Genomic DNA, 19,300 nt, shown 5'->3' on the forward strand with positions numbered 1-19,300 from the left:
TGAGCCTAGAAAGGGCTGGGATTTACAGATATAGTGACAGGGCTAGGAGCATGGAAGGATGTAGAGGAGGATGTAACGGCTCAGGTAGCCATGCAAATAGCCTTGATCTTTGGGACAAAAAGATCCATAATCTCTCTCCACTTGGCATTAGAAGTGAGGATGGGGGAGATGGGTTGGAGGAGACAGTTGGTCATCCTTACCCATCAGGATGATACTGGAGTAGTAGGATGATTTGGCTGTGGAGGGGGTGAAGTAGTAAATCATAAGATGGTAAATCCAAATCTGCAAATGGGCCAGGAGGCCAGTTGTGGGTCTGGTGCCCTTAGGTCTATGGACCCCAAACCTTAGGGTATAGAGGAGAGAACTGTACCAGGTGAACAGCCAGGATAGGAGACTGTGAGTGACTTGGTGGGGGTAAGAGGCATTAAATTAAACCAAGGAAGCTGTTGAACAGGTGCACAGAGGAAGTTGTGGTGAATGGAAGCCCAGAGAAGAGGCAGTTGGCATTTAGACAGTCTGTTTATGAGGGACTTGAGTGGAATATTTTTCCAGGGCTGGAGAATAACAATAGTAAGGTTGGAGGTGGGTAGGAGATGAGGATGGCGACCGCAATGAGGAACTCAGCCGAGGTGACCTTGTCAATGATTGAGATCTCTGAGGTGATGTGGCTTTGCATATTGGTGACATCAAAGGGGTGGGTGTGGATGGAGAGGTTTTTGTACAGAGTGTGGTTAAGTAATGACATGAGGACAGAGTGCTAAGAGGAGTGTGTGCAGGGGGAATTTAGATGGAGGTTGAAATCACAAAGGGTGAGGAACTGCTCACTGCAAATGCTAAGGAAGGAGAATAGAAAGGAGATCTTGTCGGGTTTAAGAAGATGGTAGGTAATCAGAATATTAAAGGAGAAGTAGAAGGATTAAAAAGGAAACAAGGAAAAGATGTCAGAGGTGTAGGGAAGAGGTCAAATGGGAACAAGCAATGAAAGAAAGCGGCAGAGCATGCTATAGGACTCAGCAGAAAACAACTGTCAAACTCAAGCCTGAAGCTACAGCAAAGAGGTGGAGTGAAGTGAGGAACTGACTGCATAGAACAATTTCAGCCAGTACTGAAGCACAGGCATGCAGCGGCAGCCAGTATTTACATACAAGTGGACTTATGCAGGGATTATGGAGTGTCCTCCTGAAATTCGGCTGCCCTCAAAAGTTTCTCACTATCCTCCACCTGCTTCACGATGACATGCAAGCCGTGATCCTGACCAACGGATTCACCACAGACCCAATTCACGTACGGACTGGGGTAAAGCAAGGCTGTGTCATCTCACCAACGCTCTTCTTGATCTTCTGTGCTGCAATGCTCCATCTCACCCTCAGTAAGCTCCCCTCTAAAGTGGAGCTAATCTACAGAACAAATGGGAAACTGTTCAACCTCCATCGCCTCCAGTCCAGATCCAAGGTCGTCCCATCCTCTGTCATCGAATTACAGTATGCAGACGATGCTTGCGTCTGCGCACACTTGGTGGTCAAACTCCAAACTATCGTCAACACCTTCACCAAAGCGTACGAGAACATGGGCCTTACACTAAACATCTGTAAGACAGAGGTCCTCTACCAACCTGCCCCCGGCACACAGTACTGCTCCCCGATTATCAAAATCCATGACGAGGTCTTGGACAATGTGGACCACTTTCCATACCTCGGGAGCCTACTGTCCACAAGAGCAGATGTCAACGACGAAGTCCACACCGTCTTCAGTGTGCCAGTGCAGCCTTCAGTTGCCTGAGGAAGAGAGTGTTTGAAGACCAGGACCTCAAACCCGGCACTAAGCTCATGGTCTACAGAGCAGTAGTGATACCCGCCCTCCTGTATGCTTCAGAGACATGGACCATGTACAGCAGACACCTCAAAGCACTGGAGAGGTACCACCAATACTGCCTTCGCAAGATCCGGCAAATCCATTGGCAGGATAGGCGCACCAACATCAGTGTTCTCGCTCAGGCCAACATCCCCAGCATCGAAGCTTTGACCACGCTCGATCAGCTCCGATGGATGGGCCACATCGTCCGCATGCCTGATACGAGACTCCCAAAGCAAGTGCTCTACTCGGAGCTCCGACACGGCAAGAGAGCCCCAGGTGGGCAGAGGAAACATTTCAAGGACACCCTCAAAGCCTCCTTGAAAAAGTGCAACATCCCCACCGACACCTGGGAATCCCTGGCCCTAGACCGCACAAAGTGGAGGAGAAGCATCCGGGAAGGCGCCGAACACCTCAAGCCTCTTCGCCGGGAGCAAGTGGACCCAAGCGCAAACAGCGGAAGGTGTGCACGGCAACCCAAGAACCCCACCCACCCGCCCCTTCAACCACCGTCTGCCCCACCTGTGACAGAGCCTATAGGTCCCACATTGGACTCATCAGTCACCTGAGAACTTATTTTTAGTGTGGAAGCAAGTCATCCTCGGTTCCCAGGGACTGCCTATGAAGAAGAAGAAGAAGTGAACACAATGATAGTAACTCATGATTACATAATCAAATGGTAGAAGGAAGTAAAATATAGATAAGGAAATCTTTTAAATAGAGGCTTAGGAATTGGTAGTCAGAAATTTGAGGTTGAACTGAAATGTGGAATATCGTAGACAGATCTTAACAAAGCAAGATCCCAACTAGTAGTCAAAAGCTGGCAAGACAGAATCGATAAATAAGTGAATTGGGCAGACATTTCTGCACTATCAAAATAGAATTCTATTATTTTCTAAAATCTTTGATAAATTCAGATACATCTAAAGATCAAAAGATAAACACAGACAAGAGGGTCATTCGGCCAAGCTTAGTTCAGTTATCTCAAAGCAAATGATCTACAATCGGTTTATAACAGCATCTAACTCACTTATGAATCATTTGAAGGTTTTTGCCTTCACTACTTTATAGCTGAGAGAATAGAATGAGTCAATTAACCTGCCATATCAGGCAATCTCATGGAATTACATACTACTGTATATTACTTTCCTTTTGCATTCTTGTCCTTATTTTTAAGTTAAAAACATATATAAAACTTTTATGTGGTGATAACTGACTGTTTCTGAAGCTAAATAGCTAGCCTTGATCTCCCCTCCTTTCAATCTGCTCTACATCTTAATTCAATCAATAAAGTAGCTTTGAGATATCTTGAGATACCCTAAGAGAAGCACAGCTACTAGGGATTTTCTGTCTATTCAAAGTCAATGGATGAAAACTAAAGTTGTTTTGTGTACTTGAAAAAAATCTTGTTAGATGCAAACTTTTGAAGGAGTCTCCTAGATTCTCTCTATAACTCCTGATATGTTTAAACTTTCATTCTACCAGTTAAAAAATACAGGGTTACTTTGTAGGTAATAATTACAAACATTGGAAAGAAGAATATAATATCAGAATATTCTAAGATACAGTAATTTTTGGACCCAATGCTGTAGTGTTCCTTTGAGTGAATAATGAATATACTTAAATATACTGAAGACAATATTACTTACAAATACCACTTTTAACAGCAATAAATATACTATCAAAATTAGGACATTGCAGCATATGATCCGAAATTTAGAAAACTGAAAAAGCACCAAGAAAAAACATTGTTCATCTGTTGTGTTCTGTCCTAGGGCAAGTCTCACACATAAGATTCTTGAGCCAATTACTAGGAAGAGCAGCTGAAGTGGTTTCTTGTTGCCGCCTTCTCAGTTTTTATTTTAGGCTACCTTCTCTTAGGTGAGCTGCAACCAAGGCTAAAGAGCTCCACCTACCCTTTACAATGGGTGGGCCACCTGCACCCATCAGACATAAGTACCCCCGTTGGATGTCAATCCAGTATTCAGAGCCAGCACTCCAGTCTCCACTAACCAGAGCTGTCTGGAGTGGGGCTTAAACCCAACCCTTCTGATTCAGAGGCAGGATTACTACCGCTGAACCTGTAGTCTCCCTCCATTCGAACATGAGTACCCCACTAGATGTCAACCCAGTATTTAGAGAACACATTTGAGTCTCCACTAATCGGGGCTGTCTGGAGTAGGGCTCAAACCCATCACCTTCTGACTCAGAGGCGGGAATATCACTAAGCCAAAGCCTCAATTAACACTAACTGTGAGCTATGTATATATAAACTTAACAGGGTAACTAGGGGCCAAAATTCCTCAGAGGCTCTGCCAGTGTCCCACCATAATTCTGACAGGCAGAGATTCAGCTAGGCCAGGTCACCACTGTTTCCAGGAGTTTCCAACTTGTCTTGTAAAGGGTGAAACTTCCACCTGCCCGTTACAAGGCATCAGGGGGACTTCCTATAATGAGAGTTCTCGCTCTGCTTCAGTCAAGACCCACTTTATCTATGGAGATCTATACGCTGATTGAGTTGAGGTGTATCAGCCTCCAGATGAGCACGTGTGGCTCCCACTGTGGTGACTAGGCCAGGTAGTGGTCTAGAACCACCCCACCCCCTTCAAGAAAAGGGGTTCTTTTTTAAATTTTTACTGATTGGCCCCTTTATATAAGGAGCTGAAGAGGATAATGCTGGGGTTGGGTAAACTGGCCATTCTAATGGCGGGCAATCACCAGAATATCCAGCCACATGGGGCAGGTGGGTACCAGTGATGCGCCCAAGGTGCTGCTTATGCCCACCTGCCCTATGCAAATGAGGTGCCCTCCTACTGACCCTATTTTTTTTAATACCTTCACCAGCACAACCATGTACATAGTCAAACCATAGCCTACGGGAAACAAAAAAATCCTTACCAGCTCTTCTACTGACCGTAATAGAGTTTCAGTCGGAATCAGAGTAAAAGTTTATTATAATAAGAGGTTGTAATAATAAAACTTATAACTATAAGGCTTTATCATACAGGAATGAAATGCAATCTGAACAATTTAAACATAAAAATAAATTTTAAAACATGATTTTGGTCTCAAGAACACTGGGGTATGACTTTTGCTGGCACAATTTAAATTTCACATTTTTTATTGAGAAACCAAGCTGAAGGGTCAAGGTTCATAGTCTAGGCAGCAACAAGGTTGAAAAAGTAAAACAGAAGGCAAGACAACTCATGAAGTAGTGATTAAGTGACACGAAAATTGGATCTTAAAAGACTGAAGATTGTAGAAGGATGGAAGGACTTAGGAGTTTTGAGGTCTGAAGAAAGAATTAGTTACAGCAGGAAAATACGCAATGAGTTTCCATTTCAAAATATAGTCAAGTACAAGAGAATGTAGTACAATGTTATTTCAGAGAGAGAGATAAAAAGGTTGTGAAAGAGGCCATCGGCAGGTAATTGATCTGGCCAAAATGGAGGGAGAGAAAATCCAGGATATAATATTTTTAAAATCATATTCAAACATTAACAGCATGTGACTCACAAATGCTTGGTTCCCTAGGTTTCATTTTATAGGCCAATTTTTGTTTTAAGGAATATAGTGCAATACAAATAATGCTACTGGTTAGTGTTTGATGAAAAGCTATGTTCATGTAAAGATGCTAAACATTAAATTTACAACATATCCCTTTCCCTTTTGCAAGTTACAGCATTCTTGTACATACATATACAATCAGACTGCTCTAGTATCTCAAGTCTCGCCTCATTACTATAATTTCTCATCCTGGTGAACTAATATTGTTTTAATGTCCTATCTATAATGGGATGCCCAAAACTGCATACACTGTTGTAATTGTGAACGAATCCATTGTCTTGTAAAAATGTATCATTACCTCTTTGCTCTTGTACTCTTTTCCCCTATCTTTAAACCCAAAAATATATTACCTGCATTCATACTTTTAAGGAATCAGGTATTTCCATGCTTAGGTCTCTCTATTCAATCATACCCTTCAGCATCTCTCCATCAAGTGTATACTCCCATTCCTTGTTTGTCCTCCCAAAATGCGTTATATTGCATCTCTGTGCATTAAATTGTATCTGCCACCTGTTTTCCCATACTGCTGACCTGTCTATGTTCTCCTGAAGGCTTTTATATTCCTCCTCATTGTTTGACAAATGTCATACTTTTGTGTTGTTTGTGCATTTAAATATTTTGTTCCTTATGCCTAAATCTAATATCAAAAACAAAAATGAACCCAGCACTTACCCCTGGGGTATACCATTTCTACTTTTTTTCTAATCAGAGCATCACTCATTTACCCTAATGCTTTGTTTCTTGCCCATTACCAACTTTCTATCCATGCTGCTCCATTTCCCATTATGTCATAAACCTAAGTTTTTGTAGCAACCCTCCTGTGAGACACCTTGTTGAATGTCTTTTGAAAACCCAGATATAGTACATCTACTGCATTCCCTTTATCTACACAATCAGTCATTCTTCAAAAAAAAAACCCTATTAAGTTTGTCAAACATGACTTGCCTTTATCAAATCTGTGCTGGCTGTCCTTGGTTATCTCATGTATCTCTAAGTGCTTGCTAATAAATGAAAATCAGGGTCCCATGAATACATGGAACCCAATGGCATTTTAACCTGCTCCTAAGTGGGAAGAGGCCCCACCAGGTAAAGCTATCGGGAAGCCAGCAAGGCCATTGAAAGTAAGTAAAAACCTTTCCTTAGTGAGGATAGGAAGAGCAGGAGTCCAGGCCTCTGCTGCCCCGGGTTCTCCCCTCACCCCAGCTGCAAGACCTCCAAACACTCCCCATCCTATGACTTAGCTTACTGCTGACACCTTTGTGCTGGGGGATAGACTCCAGTCCACCCAATCTTCGTCCTCCTCTGTTGGTTACCTACTACTTTCTTCTCAAAACAGACTGACCGACAACGTTTAAATGAGGCCTAGTAGTTAAAATCTGCCAGGTCTTCAACTCAAACTCCCAAGCTTCTCACCAGGAGTTAAAATCAATGCTTAAAAATTTGCTCACAACTGACTGTAGACTAACTAGTCTATAGTTACCAGGTTTTTCTTCCTCTCTCTTCTTGCATTACATTGGCAACCCTCCAGTACAATTTGCTTTTATGAGGATTGAAAAATTACAGTCAAAGCATCTGCAATTTCCTCTCTGAATTCCTTCAGTTTTGTTATCAACAGCACCTTTGCCTTTTACGTCCGTCCATGGGATCAAGCCCCACTCTAGGCTGACACTCCAGTGCAATTCTAAGGGAGTGTGGCATTGTCAGAAATGCTGTCCACTGAGTGAGACATTATCCTGTCTGCCTATTTTTGAGTTGGTGTCGATGTGAAAGATTCCACAGCAATATTTAAAGACAAACAGTGAGTTCCCTTGGTTTCCTGGAAAGCACTCCTCCCTCAACCAATATGACTAAGATCACATAATATTGGTCATTTATTTCATTGTTGTTTGTGGGATCTTGCCGAGTGCATATTAGCTGCCATGCTTGCCTACAGAGCAATAGTCACTGCATTTCAAAGTAATTCATTGTGACGTTTCTAAAAGACATGATAAGGCACTGTTTAAATGCAAGCTTTTTTCTTCTGTTTTCAACAGATATGGGCGAAATGGGCAACAGGTTGTACGTGCTGTAACTTAGCACCAAACTGAGATAAGCCACTGTGGACCAACAAAGAGCTCAGTGGAATATTATCCAAGTATTGAAAAGCAGTTTAAAATATATTTGAAATCTTATGACATTTGCTAAAGCAGCAAATAGTTGCCAAAAGGAACCCCATCACAAGTCTGTGGGCTATAGAACTGCAAGATTTTTTTAATTTAGTCTTTTTTTCTATAACATCCTTGGTTTGTGCCTTGCAAATGTCTAAAAATAGAAAACAATATTACAATAGACACTACAACTGCAATTTTATGTATGCAAGAGTAGGCTTATTTATAGATTTAGGGTTGTAATTGGGATTCATGTCCTAAAATGTTATAAATGCCTATTCAATTATCTTTTTGATAAGGAATTTTCTTAAGGACCATACTATTAGCTGTGAAAAATAAAAGCAGGAAGTATGAGGACTAGGCACCATAGTAGGTACTCAGTTTGAATCCAGCTCAAGCAAGCAGACTGATTGGCTTTGTTAGCTGTAATGGTACGAGTGTACTAAGTGAAATGACTAAGTGAAATGACATTGGGCAGACTCAATCTAATTTACAATGGGCACAAGTGGACAGAGCAAATTTGCATTTAGTTTGCCACAAATTGACACTAAGTTTGTCACTCAGAGAGACTCCTATAAGAATGACTGGTGTAGAAAATGGAATAAAACATAGTGACACACTCCTCTGAGGGGTTAAACACATTGGAGGGAAATTTCCTCTGGCTACTTTGTGTTCACAACACTGTAAACTTAGCTGGAGAATTTCCTCTGATAGTTATTTTTAGTGAAAGCATTAATGCATTCTTCTAGAATGCTTTTACAATTTTGCCAGAAATAGAATCCAAAAGCAATCTTCCCCATTGTTGGGGCAAAGTAACAACAACTTGAATTTATATAGCAGCTTTAACATAAAATACCAAAAGTACAAACTTAAAAGTAGAAAATAAAGAGCCACCCTTGACAACTGAACAGCAATGAGAATACAGTGCTGGCTTTGCAACCATATAGTCACAGGTTCAATGCAACATTCAGAACATAGCAGAGCATGGAGCACAAAAAGAATATTCAACCCATTACACCCAGCACTTCCACAGACCATATATGGTATATCATATATATCATATCATAGATTCTACCTCACTGTAGGGAAAATTATGAGGAAAAATTAAGGGAACTACACTGGTTTATTTTGTAAAGAGATTTCATGATGACATAATTGAAGTTTTCAAGATTATGGAGATGATTGACAGATTGATCCTGGAAAAAGATTCAGATACTAGGAGAGACATTTTAAAAACATTTCATATATCCACTTACTCTATGAGAAAAAATCTCTTCCAACTTCTTTAGTCTTGCTTGAAGGTTGTTAATTTTGAAACAATATTGTTAATTTTGGAACTATATCCTCTAGTTCTTCAACCACAGTTTAGGTTAAGTCGGCTGTTTACATCTATGTCATCCAAGTGTTTTAAATACCTGGATCATAAAATATTTCCAGTGAAGGATCATGGTTTCCTGCTTTAGAAGTAAAACTATACGCAGAAAACAACATTATTGAGCTAATAACCTTTTATTTAATCTAGTGTCCCAAAAGTCCTTATTCATATTAGCCTTTGTCAAATGTCAGAATAAAATTTGATTTTTCAGCCACAATACAAGTAATATTTTACTGGATGTTATTCCAGATGTACTTTCATGTTGGCGAGCTATTGGGGTGGCATCATTTTCTAGAAAGGAATAAGCTGAGCCTCTGTCATGATAACCGCCAGTAACAGCTGGATTTCCAGGAAATACAACGGGCCAGATTTTGCTCAGGCGGGGCATCTTGTGGCATGCCCCGTTAGTTAGACATACAATTGCACATTTAGCTTTTAAAATTTTTGCCCACAGAATTGCTGGAAGTGTGAGCTGATAACAGTGAGGACAACAGGGCAACTGGTACCTTGGTGAACAATGGGACAAACAGTGTATCCCCTTAACCAATGAGATTAAAGGATTGAGAAATAAACAGAGGAAGGACTGAGAAAAAGGGTGAATTAGAATAGGAGAATTCAATGGCAAATCAGCTACAGAAAGAGAAATAAAGAGAGGAAAAGAAAGAGTGGATTAAGAGAGAGAAAGGAAAGACAGAAAGGAAAAGCAAGAAAAAAATGTAATTTAAAATTTGACATTTTTAAAAGCTCCTAAATCAATTCACAACCTGAAAGAATGAGACTCCACACTTATAATTGTTCATTTTCTGCGCAATAGAGGTTGATTGGCAGTCATGAATAATTATCACGTCGTTAAAAGGTTACTTATGCTGATAATTACTAGACTTAACTTTCTGTGGTGAGTTTAATGGGCAATTAATGTGCAAATGCAGCCACTTCATGAAAATCACGGGAGGTTAAGTTCGAGATCCTGTGTTTGTGACGCTAACAGTGGAGCGGCACAAATCAACCAGTAACTTGTGGCAATTCGCAGTTCACGGGGTATCTCTTCCTTGCTACAAGTTGCAGGTCGATTTGAGCATTAATTAACGGGGTACTTCATTCAGACACCATTACTTTTTTTGCAAAATCTGGCCCACTACTTGTTTCATATTCAACTTGCTGTATGATTCTATGATTCTAAGACCTTATGTTAATGTTACAATTTCATATGTCAGAACCAGCACTAAATACACCAACCACCTATGTGAAAATAATCAATGTTTCTTAGCTGCAGTGCCCCATTTACGTGTGGACAATAATAATGAAAATAAGAATCATATTTTGACAGTTATGATTGTAAATGATAAAGTAACATTAAAAAAAATTCAAACAACCACAAAAATACACATTTCTATTTTCAGTACAAAATATACTGCAAGCGTAAAAAGTAGAAAATGTCATGGCCAATCACAGTATATGATGAATCGCTCCTAAGTGACCAGAACTCAATGCTGGTGAGTTATCTGCTCAGCCTCATGTAGAGATATAGAGCATACATTGTGAAGGCTCATGTGATATAATTTATATATCACAAGTAGACTGATATGTTAAACCCTGAAGAAGCTAAAGAGGTTCCAAAAGATTAATTTAAACGTATACTGTATTACTTGGTAATTTGGTTCCAATATAGTTGGGGACAGTGTGCTTTCCAATTTATTTACTGTTGTGTGATGTGACTTTCAAGATATTTGCTCTTTGAATATTCTCTTCAAAATAGATTTTCATGAAAACATTGTTCCAGTAATTAGAATGTGATGTCAAATCTCTGAAAAAGGAAAATATTTCATGCAAACAACTTTATCACAAATGGTAACATTTTATCCTATAGCATAGCTCGCCATGCTGTAGCCTTTATGTAACATTTGCATCACAAACAAATTCAGGAGCTCTACAGAATATATTGATGTTCAAGTGGTTTAAGGCCAGTTGCTTCTTACCTCCCAGAGGTGACGACTGTTCCTGAGAGCTCCCACCTGCACCTTTTCCCTGGAGATGGCAACTCCCTGGTAAGGTCCAAGCCAGGTTCCCTGTGGGATACGTTGTGCTGCACAGATGCCATAGCCCAGGCCTGGCACAGTGCTCGTGCACAGGCACACCTCCCGTGGCAGCTCACGCAGCCCGCATGGCACATCGGGTGGAGCTGTGGCTGCACTGCTGCTTGTACCCACGAGGCGACGCAGTGAGTGGAGTGGCCCATGCATTGGGCACTCGCCATTCCGATTGTCAGCACACATGTCACAGCCTGAGGAGAGAAGGACAATTTAGATTAGGCGGCAAGTGAAGGGACAACTTAGTTTATGTGACTGCGGAGCAGGCATAGATTAGAATGGGTGACCAGGATGAGGTCATAGGTTAAACTGGCTGCAAAGGGAGAGGTTAGACTGAGAGGCAAAGGAGGGCAATAGGTTACACCAAGTCATAAGTGAAAGGGTAAGTTAGACTGAGCAGCAAGAGAGAGAGAGAGAGCAGACAGATTTCAGTGAGTTATAAAGGAAGGAGGGAGGCAGGGAACAGCTTAGAGGCAGCAAGAAAAAAAGAACTGCAAAGAGGCATAGACTACTAGACTACTACAGTACTAATAATAGCACTTAGATTTAAACAATGCCTTTCATGTCGAAACATCACAAAGTACTCCGCATAATGAATTACTTTTTAAAGTGTAGTGAATGTTGTTCTGTAGGCAAACTAGATCATGAAGACGCTTCATTCAGTACTTACTGCTAATACAGAGGGACAGGTTAAACTAGACAGCAAGGAAGGACAGATTAGAATGACTGGTCTGGGAGAGGAGACAGGTTTGACTGAGTGGTGAGCAAGATATGAGGTTAGAATGCGTGGCAACAGGAAGGACTAATGGAAAGGGTTGTGAGGGGAGAGACGGAGACAGTCGATTAGTGGAAGGAGACGGGCAGAAACAGCAAGTGGCAACCTATCCCTTACTGATCTTATTACAATTTACAACAAGGGTTAAAGATTCTATTTATTGTACAGACTTCACTAGTGCAGACACAGAGGGAAAGAAATCGGGATTTATAAAGAGGCAAAATGGAGCCATTGCGTATTTTTGTTTTGTTTTTTTAAAGTGAATTTCTTGTATTTTTACAAAATCATGTTCCCGGATATAGTTCGCAAGTGGAAAGTAAAAAGGATGGAGAGCTAGGCCCCATTCAACACATCACAGCCTAAATACAAACATTCAAAAGTTACCAGCATTACAGCTTTTAGAAAATCATTCTCAAAACGTGTCCTGGCTAATGTGTCTTTAATTGATTACTTATATGTACTATGTAAGCGTTTAAATTTGGATTTAAAGGTTTTTGTCAGTAACGGTAGATTGTATAAACTGCTATCTACCTATCGCTATATAATAATTTATGTAGTAAATTTCAAAGTGTAACTTTCTTTACTTTCTATAGGCTCAATTTGCATATTTTTCTGTTTGATCGCGCGGTGAAGCCCGAAGTACTGTACTGACCATAGTTACAATCAGTGCACGAACTAAGCTTTCCTGTCCGCGCCTGTGTTTTCTCTAATGAATTTATGCACCAGCTTCATGTTTCCACTCCCTCTCCTAGTTATCTGCATCTTGAGTTCTACCCCTGTTTAAAACTTTCTCATTTAGTATAATTCACCTGAAGTCTCACACTTGAGTCTTTTTTTAATGTAATTGATGCTGGCGGTCACTCATTGGCCGAAGCACCTGACTCGGTTTTTAGATGCTGTGTATTTATGTTGTCCAAGTCACTTTTGTGCTTTGTGCTTTGTGCTTGGTTTTGAAACTTGGGAATGTGTACAAGACTATGAGTAAATGTCACGAACCACCGCAATGTCTCGGGGAGACATCTTAATCCAAACAATCTTTAAGTAGCGAGAAATTTGCATCAAATGTGTTGGTTATGGGACAACAGTACGAATTCACCAATAGATTCGGACACAGAAAAAGTGTCAAATGAGTGAGAAATCATTCTGGAACATCCCATTGCCCAGCATTAAGTACCACAGAAAAATGAGTAATCCTATTATTAATTTAAATTGTATTAATTAATTTCCAAAAGTAGTAAATAATCAAGAAGTGATGACATTCTTCCAAATGCGACAGTTCATTTTACTTTAGAACTATAATCTATCAGACACATTTATAACTATTATAATCCCGATCACTCATGATTCTCGTTGGGGATGTTTGTAACAAGCTGCCTCACAAAAAATATTCTTCAGGCACGAATTGTGGAGAGCTTGGGATAGATAAATATTGCTTTATATTAAAAAACACACACATTTTAGGAGTTAAAAAGTTCAGGGTGACTCAAAAGACACGGTAAAAAGGGCGGTAGGTGCGGGATACTAGGCTGAGACAGTATCCACTGCAGTTAGTGCAGTCAGTGTAGTAACAATCAGTCGCGCTCTGCAACAAAACTTGCCATTCAGATTCGTCTCTGAAGATTTGTTGGTCTATCTGTAGCGTGTTTGACGCATGGAAACTCATTCCAGTGGTCGTGTCGAGCGACCGATGCTGTTTTTATGAATGGGAGACGGAGAGGGAGAACAGGGATTGGAACAAATTGAAGCTTGCAGCCACCCCTGCACTCACCGCTTTCCAGTTTCTTTCACAGGACGGAGCCTCTTTTCCAAACAGCCCGTCCCGTTCACATCAAACAGCGGCCGCCCGACTGTTCTTCTCAACTCAGTCAAAGTTTACAGCAGCCGCGCCACTTTCAGTTTCAAACTGGAGGGGTTGGTTAACATGCTGCGGGGTTATTATACATGCAAACAAAATTTCCCTTTTGAAACATATTTTTGCGTTTCATTAACGGAAGGCTAAATATTATAATGTTTCAGTACAAATATTGTAAAAGATTTTTTTAGTGTTAAATATATATTTCACCAAATTTTATCCAACGTTGTAAGATATTTTAAGATATTATGCTACTTTGTTACAAAGGGAGAAAGGTGAAGATAAGCTGTTAAAACAATATTTTAATTGGACTCGTTTAACATGTTACCCTCAGTTTAATGTGTATATGCATATTGAAACCGTTCCCATCGTACTGTCCTTACACTCCTCCGTCTGAAACCACACACAAGAAACACCAACAAATCCCAACTTTGAAGTTGAAAGTTAAACAGGCCTGCACGACAATCTGTCCGTTTTAATGCAATCCTTGAATAGCGTTTGATACGACGACCGTTCAAAAAGCCCAAGCATTTCAGTGCGGCCGAACTACAACTTTGCCCACGCCGAAAACGGTGCTGATAATTAGATTATGTGTACTTGCGGTCAAAATGGTTTAAAAGTTACAATACCTGGAGATACCACCCCTCGGCCATATAATTATCTGCTGTTCAGGAAACCAATTATATGTTTTAATTGAATTCAATTCCACGATTGCAGCTTCTTGTACAAACTTCTTGATAAACTTTTTAAAAGAGCCCTGCATTTGTCACCCATTGTTTGGACGTTTCCTTGTAACAATACAGTCACATAGGAATTATCTGAATTATTCATAGCAATTATCCTAACGGCGATAGACTGTGTCTCTTAAATTGAAAAAAATGTTTTATCGTTTCCCATTAGTTTGCTTACAAACAAGGTTGCTTTCTGAAATACACATATGACCAATTTTAAGTTCATAAAATAACACTAAGCGAAGTGCTTTTTGTACTTTACGTATAATTGGTCGCCATTACCCGCATCCACAGTTTAACCTTCAGCGCACATTACACGTGAAATATTTGAACAGCAATATCGAATATTCTTACCTATTTTAAATTGACAACTACATATATCACACATGCTTTATGGTTAATCTGAGCCGCCAGGAAAAAGAGCCAGAATAAAATACACATAACATAAAACAGCCTTTGTCTATAAGATAAACGTCTTTCCAATTACGCAATATTAGAAAGTCATTCAACTATATCATAATTTTGTTTTGCTGTCAATACAAGATTGCATTAAAATGGCAAAATAGTGTATTTGCAACCTCTCCACGCACGTATCTACACATGGGGCACTGGTATATACCCAAAAGCATAGATTCTAAAGTGTACATCACTTGATAAGTTCCTATCATAATATGAATATATCAGATTTGTAATATGTTGCATTAATTATGTAAATCCCACACAAGATCCATCAATCATTTATATCTATATATATATATATATAGATATAATAATGTTCTCTGGAATAGCAATACAATCAAAAACACAGTTGTCATGTGAGTACATCTCCCTCACTCGACTGTGTCTTGCTGTATTTTTCTACCAATACTCGGTACGCTCCTTGTTACAGAGATGAAGACTGGGGCTGTATGGCGCCGTTGGGCAGCTGATTGGATTTTACCAGGCTGACGGAGTTTGGGGGAAGACAGATAGGATTTTTAGATAAAACTGCGGCTGGTCCCTAAGAGACCCAAACAATACCGAGATGATGAATAGCATCTCTGAGGCGATCGATCGGTGCCCTGATACAGTCGATTCGGCCAGCTTTCTCCAGAAAACTAGTGGCAATTAATTGTGTCTTGTCCGCTCATCGCTCATCTTTGTGTGGCAGTTATCGATGGAGATTAGTGCTGATGGACCATTTTATCACGTTAAATAAACATTCACCACCTTTCAACCAAGGGAAATATGGATAATAAAGCTATAGTTAGAGGTGGTAGTCACTCTTGAAATGACGGTTTAGATTATGGAGGATATGTGCTAATTTGACATATTTGATCATTTGGGATACCGTATTTGGAGTTTTTGAAAGAATACTGGATCGGGAAGTTGGGTGACGTTTATCAGTTAATTCTATAACTCCAGGATCTATTTCTGTCTTACAGTGAAATCTTTCACTGGTTTCTGTTTACCTCAGCATCTGTAAAGACCTTGCCCATTCATCCAAGCTGCTCTATATATGAAATGAGTTATCTCAGCTTAGCTGTTGAAAAAATATCGATCAAACAAAAAAGTATCTATGGATTCCAGAAAACAAATGTTTTGCCTGAGTCTGTCGATGATAGGATTATATTCCTGCATCCACCTCCCTGTCAACTATTTTAAATGTTTAACTGTTCTTAACTAAAAAGTTACAGCACAATCAATGGGTGCCGTTCACAGCGAGTGCTTTTTAAGTCTGTCTTTACGCGATGTCGCTCAGGACTGAACTAAAATCACGTTTAGTTTTGCAGTATGTAGTGTTTTCAAATGCATATGTAAGCATCACTGTAATTATGGAATAATTAGGGACAGCTAAAAAGTATGTGTTCGTTCCCCTTCGCTGTCTTTTTGACTGCGTGTCATGTCTATCGTATCTGACTCAGTCATATTCTACTTAAAGTTGTGCATTACGGTATTAGGTATTTTTAAGTGGTCTAAATGCATCCTATCTTTTTTTTAGTTTGCTGGAGAGCACTTATTTTGATATGTATAAAGTGCCATTATTTTGATGTTTGAATGAGTTGATCACTATTGGCAAAAAAAATGTTTTGTGTAGCTTGGCTGAAAATACTTTAATAGGAACGTTGACTGATGATAATATACTTACATTATCCGCTTCACTGATGATAAGGAAACGTGTGTTCAGTCTGTACAAAAGCAAAGGACGCGATAGCTGCAAGCGGAGCCAATTCTAGGGAGCAACTTATGTTGCTTCGTAATCCTTTGTTATTGATTCCAACAAAGAAAAGGTTTAATTCGGTAGAGTTACAAACCAAACCAAACACAAACTGTAACAGTGTCAGGCATTATCGTGTTCCGTGCATAAAATAATGGATTTGTGCTGTATATATTTTTTTCATTTTATTTCAAACCAGTTGCCTTTGATATGAGGCGGTGGTGAAAACGTTATATAAGCTTTTTGAAAATCAAATAAAAACTTTTGTCATCTGCGACTGGGAAGAGCATAGTCTCGGAGACGTGTTGTGTTGATGCAAGAAATTGTGATCCTGCTTGGGACTAATATTATCTAAGTGGGGAAACTATGTTGGGGTCGGTTGGGGTGAGGATTCTGGTTGGGGTAATCAAATGTTACACCTTACCTCACAATATACTTTGCCTGCACTGTCTGCAATTTGAAATATATTTCCTTTATTGACGTTATGTTGGAGGGAAATATGCAGATAGGCAAGGAGAATGTGGAAATGATTTACTCACGGTTATTGGGGTCGGTTGTGTGGTTGTTGATAGGGATGATCTCCATTCTCTGCTGTCCGTACAGGTAATAGTCCAGATCCTCTGTTGTGAAGGAGAATCTTGGCGTCCTCTCGGTCCCGGATGAACACAGCTCTTTGCTTTGATTGCCGTTGAGCGCCAAGGGTGGATCAGAACCCGGGCGCTGCCCCAGCACCGTGATCTGCGGCACAGAAACCGGGGTCAGGCCGGAGAAGGACAGGGAACACGCCGAAGAAGAGGACGAGGAGGCGGATGAGGACGCCGAAGAGGTGAGAGGTCCCGAGTGCTGGCGGAGGCTCTCGCTCGCCGGGCCAGCTCTATCGAGCGGCTGCAGCTGGTTGGGAATCACTGTCAGGGAGCCGACTTTCAGCTGGGTCTGAGGGAAAAGCTGCTTCCAATGTTGGATATAGGCGGGATCGACCTTCAGGAAAGCAGATCCACTGGGCTCGCTGGGTTTCATCATCTCAAAAGACTTCCGACTTTAATAATTAAAAAAAATACCGTTAGCTAATTACTACGTATATAATGCACAAAACTAATCTTTGTAAGTTATTCAAAGTTAAGCTTTTAAATATATTTAGGTACTCCTTGGACTTTATACGCAATATATAAAATAAAACGTTTATGATAAACATATTGTTTAACAATGAGATCTCATCTCAATACAAAAACACGTTTTTACTTAAGCGATTCTGAGTTGCAAGCTGTATTACACACAGGTACTCAACCTGCGAGAACTGCGCTTAGTTTGAATCTATGTTCAGTAGTTGACCACAATTGAAGTGAAAGGTCAAGTAATTACAAAGCATTTTACAATTCTGTAGCACAACGCACACAAAAGAACTAGAAAAATAAAATTGCAAGAATGTGCGGCTTTTACATATGACAAATGAACATTTTGGAAATATATGTTTTGTTTGCTTTTGTCAGCAAGTTTCTAGATACCGCGTGAATATCGTAATATGGCACCAACTATCTCTTCTCACCAGATCTTTCTTAGAAGTAAATTCATAACGTAATAACTTGCAGGAAACTTGCAGGACTCCTAGATCAGCTGCCCAACTTGGAACTGACGTCCCTCTGTACAATTACAGTACTGAATAACGCCGTGGGATACCGTTTTGACACTACTTACCTACGATGTTATTCCAATCAGACTTCAGATTGTAAGAACAGGGGCTTCTTGCTTTCTTTAAATTTGTTTACTCATTTACCGAAAAGCATGGTTCTTGTGTGGGAAGTCGGCGTGTGTTAGATCCGAGCCACAGGATTCTGTTCATCTATGAGGTTCCTATAACGTTTACAAGCTGACTTGGAGCAGGGCACGTGGTTTTTACGACAGCACAGATTAGAGAGTGGACGGGGGAGGGGGGAATGTAACATTGATCAAAACTATAAAGCAACCACACCCCACTACATACAATTTCCAACCTCCAGCCATGTCCATCACATTTCCGTAAAGATAACACTAAAACCTAATAGCACAGCAATCACGTTCATTTGCATAACGCAGCTCAGTGTGCCACATTGTTCGTTTTTCAGACCTACAGCCCGGATAATATATTTTAACAATGTGTATATATAATCTATTCCCCGAGTTATTGGGGACCTACTAAACATGTCCTATGTGTTTGCTCCTGTCATTACAATTAACAGAAAAGTGCGAAGAAGTCACTTGGGTGGATCAGAAGTAGAGAAGTCTGACATGAAGGGTAAGCGAATGGTGCGTTATAAAATGGTTTAGATAGCTATGACCAGAATATACCGAGTAGAGTTTTATTAAAGTATAAATGCATTCCTCGTCCAGTCATTAGCCCATACTATCAGCATCGTTTGTGTTTCTGTCTCTGTCTCTATTCTTTTCCAGCACGAATGTCTTTATACGCCGTTTCCCTCATCTTTAACTTAACTTTTCTTTCCTGGTTCCATGTTTCATTGTTACTTTTTGACTACTGTCATTTCCCCATGCACGGTCGTGTGCGCAATGTTCTCCAAAGCACCATTTAATTCTTTCAGCGCGCGGTTGTTCTGCAGGTAATGGGATTTTCAGGTTCGAGTTTCAATGGCTGGCCATCCATCCCCCTCCCAATCGGAGCAGCTTCTGAGAAAGTAGCTGGTGTGTTTGGATTGTGTCTCTATCTAATGCGGTGCATATTCTACT

At 40.3% G+C, this 19,300-nt stretch overlaps 1 protein-coding gene across 1 annotated transcript in view; it reads right to left on the minus strand.

Annotated features, from left to right (window-relative positions):
* Positions 1-17,740, minus strand: part of prdm6 (PR domain containing 6) — a 336,457-nt gene extending 318,717 nt beyond the window's left edge. Inside the window, exons 1-2 of the mRNA XM_085986661.1 lie at positions 17,122-17,740; positions 10,917-11,221 (exon numbers count right to left, since the gene is read on the minus strand). Of these exons, the coding sequence (XP_085842787.1) occupies positions 10,917-11,221; positions 17,122-17,602 (786 nt within the window). The 5' untranslated portion in view covers positions 17,603-17,740. The remainder of the gene's footprint in view (positions 1-10,916; positions 11,222-17,121) is intronic.
* Between the last annotated feature and the right edge of the window lie 1,560 nt (positions 17,741-19,300).

This window comes from Somniosus microcephalus, chromosome 1 (assembly GCF_052327205.1).
Source record: "Somniosus microcephalus isolate GS21.2 chromosome 1, FLI_Smic_1.0, whole genome shotgun sequence".
NCBI lineage: Eukaryota > Metazoa > Chordata > Chondrichthyes > Squaliformes > Somniosidae > Somniosus > Somniosus microcephalus.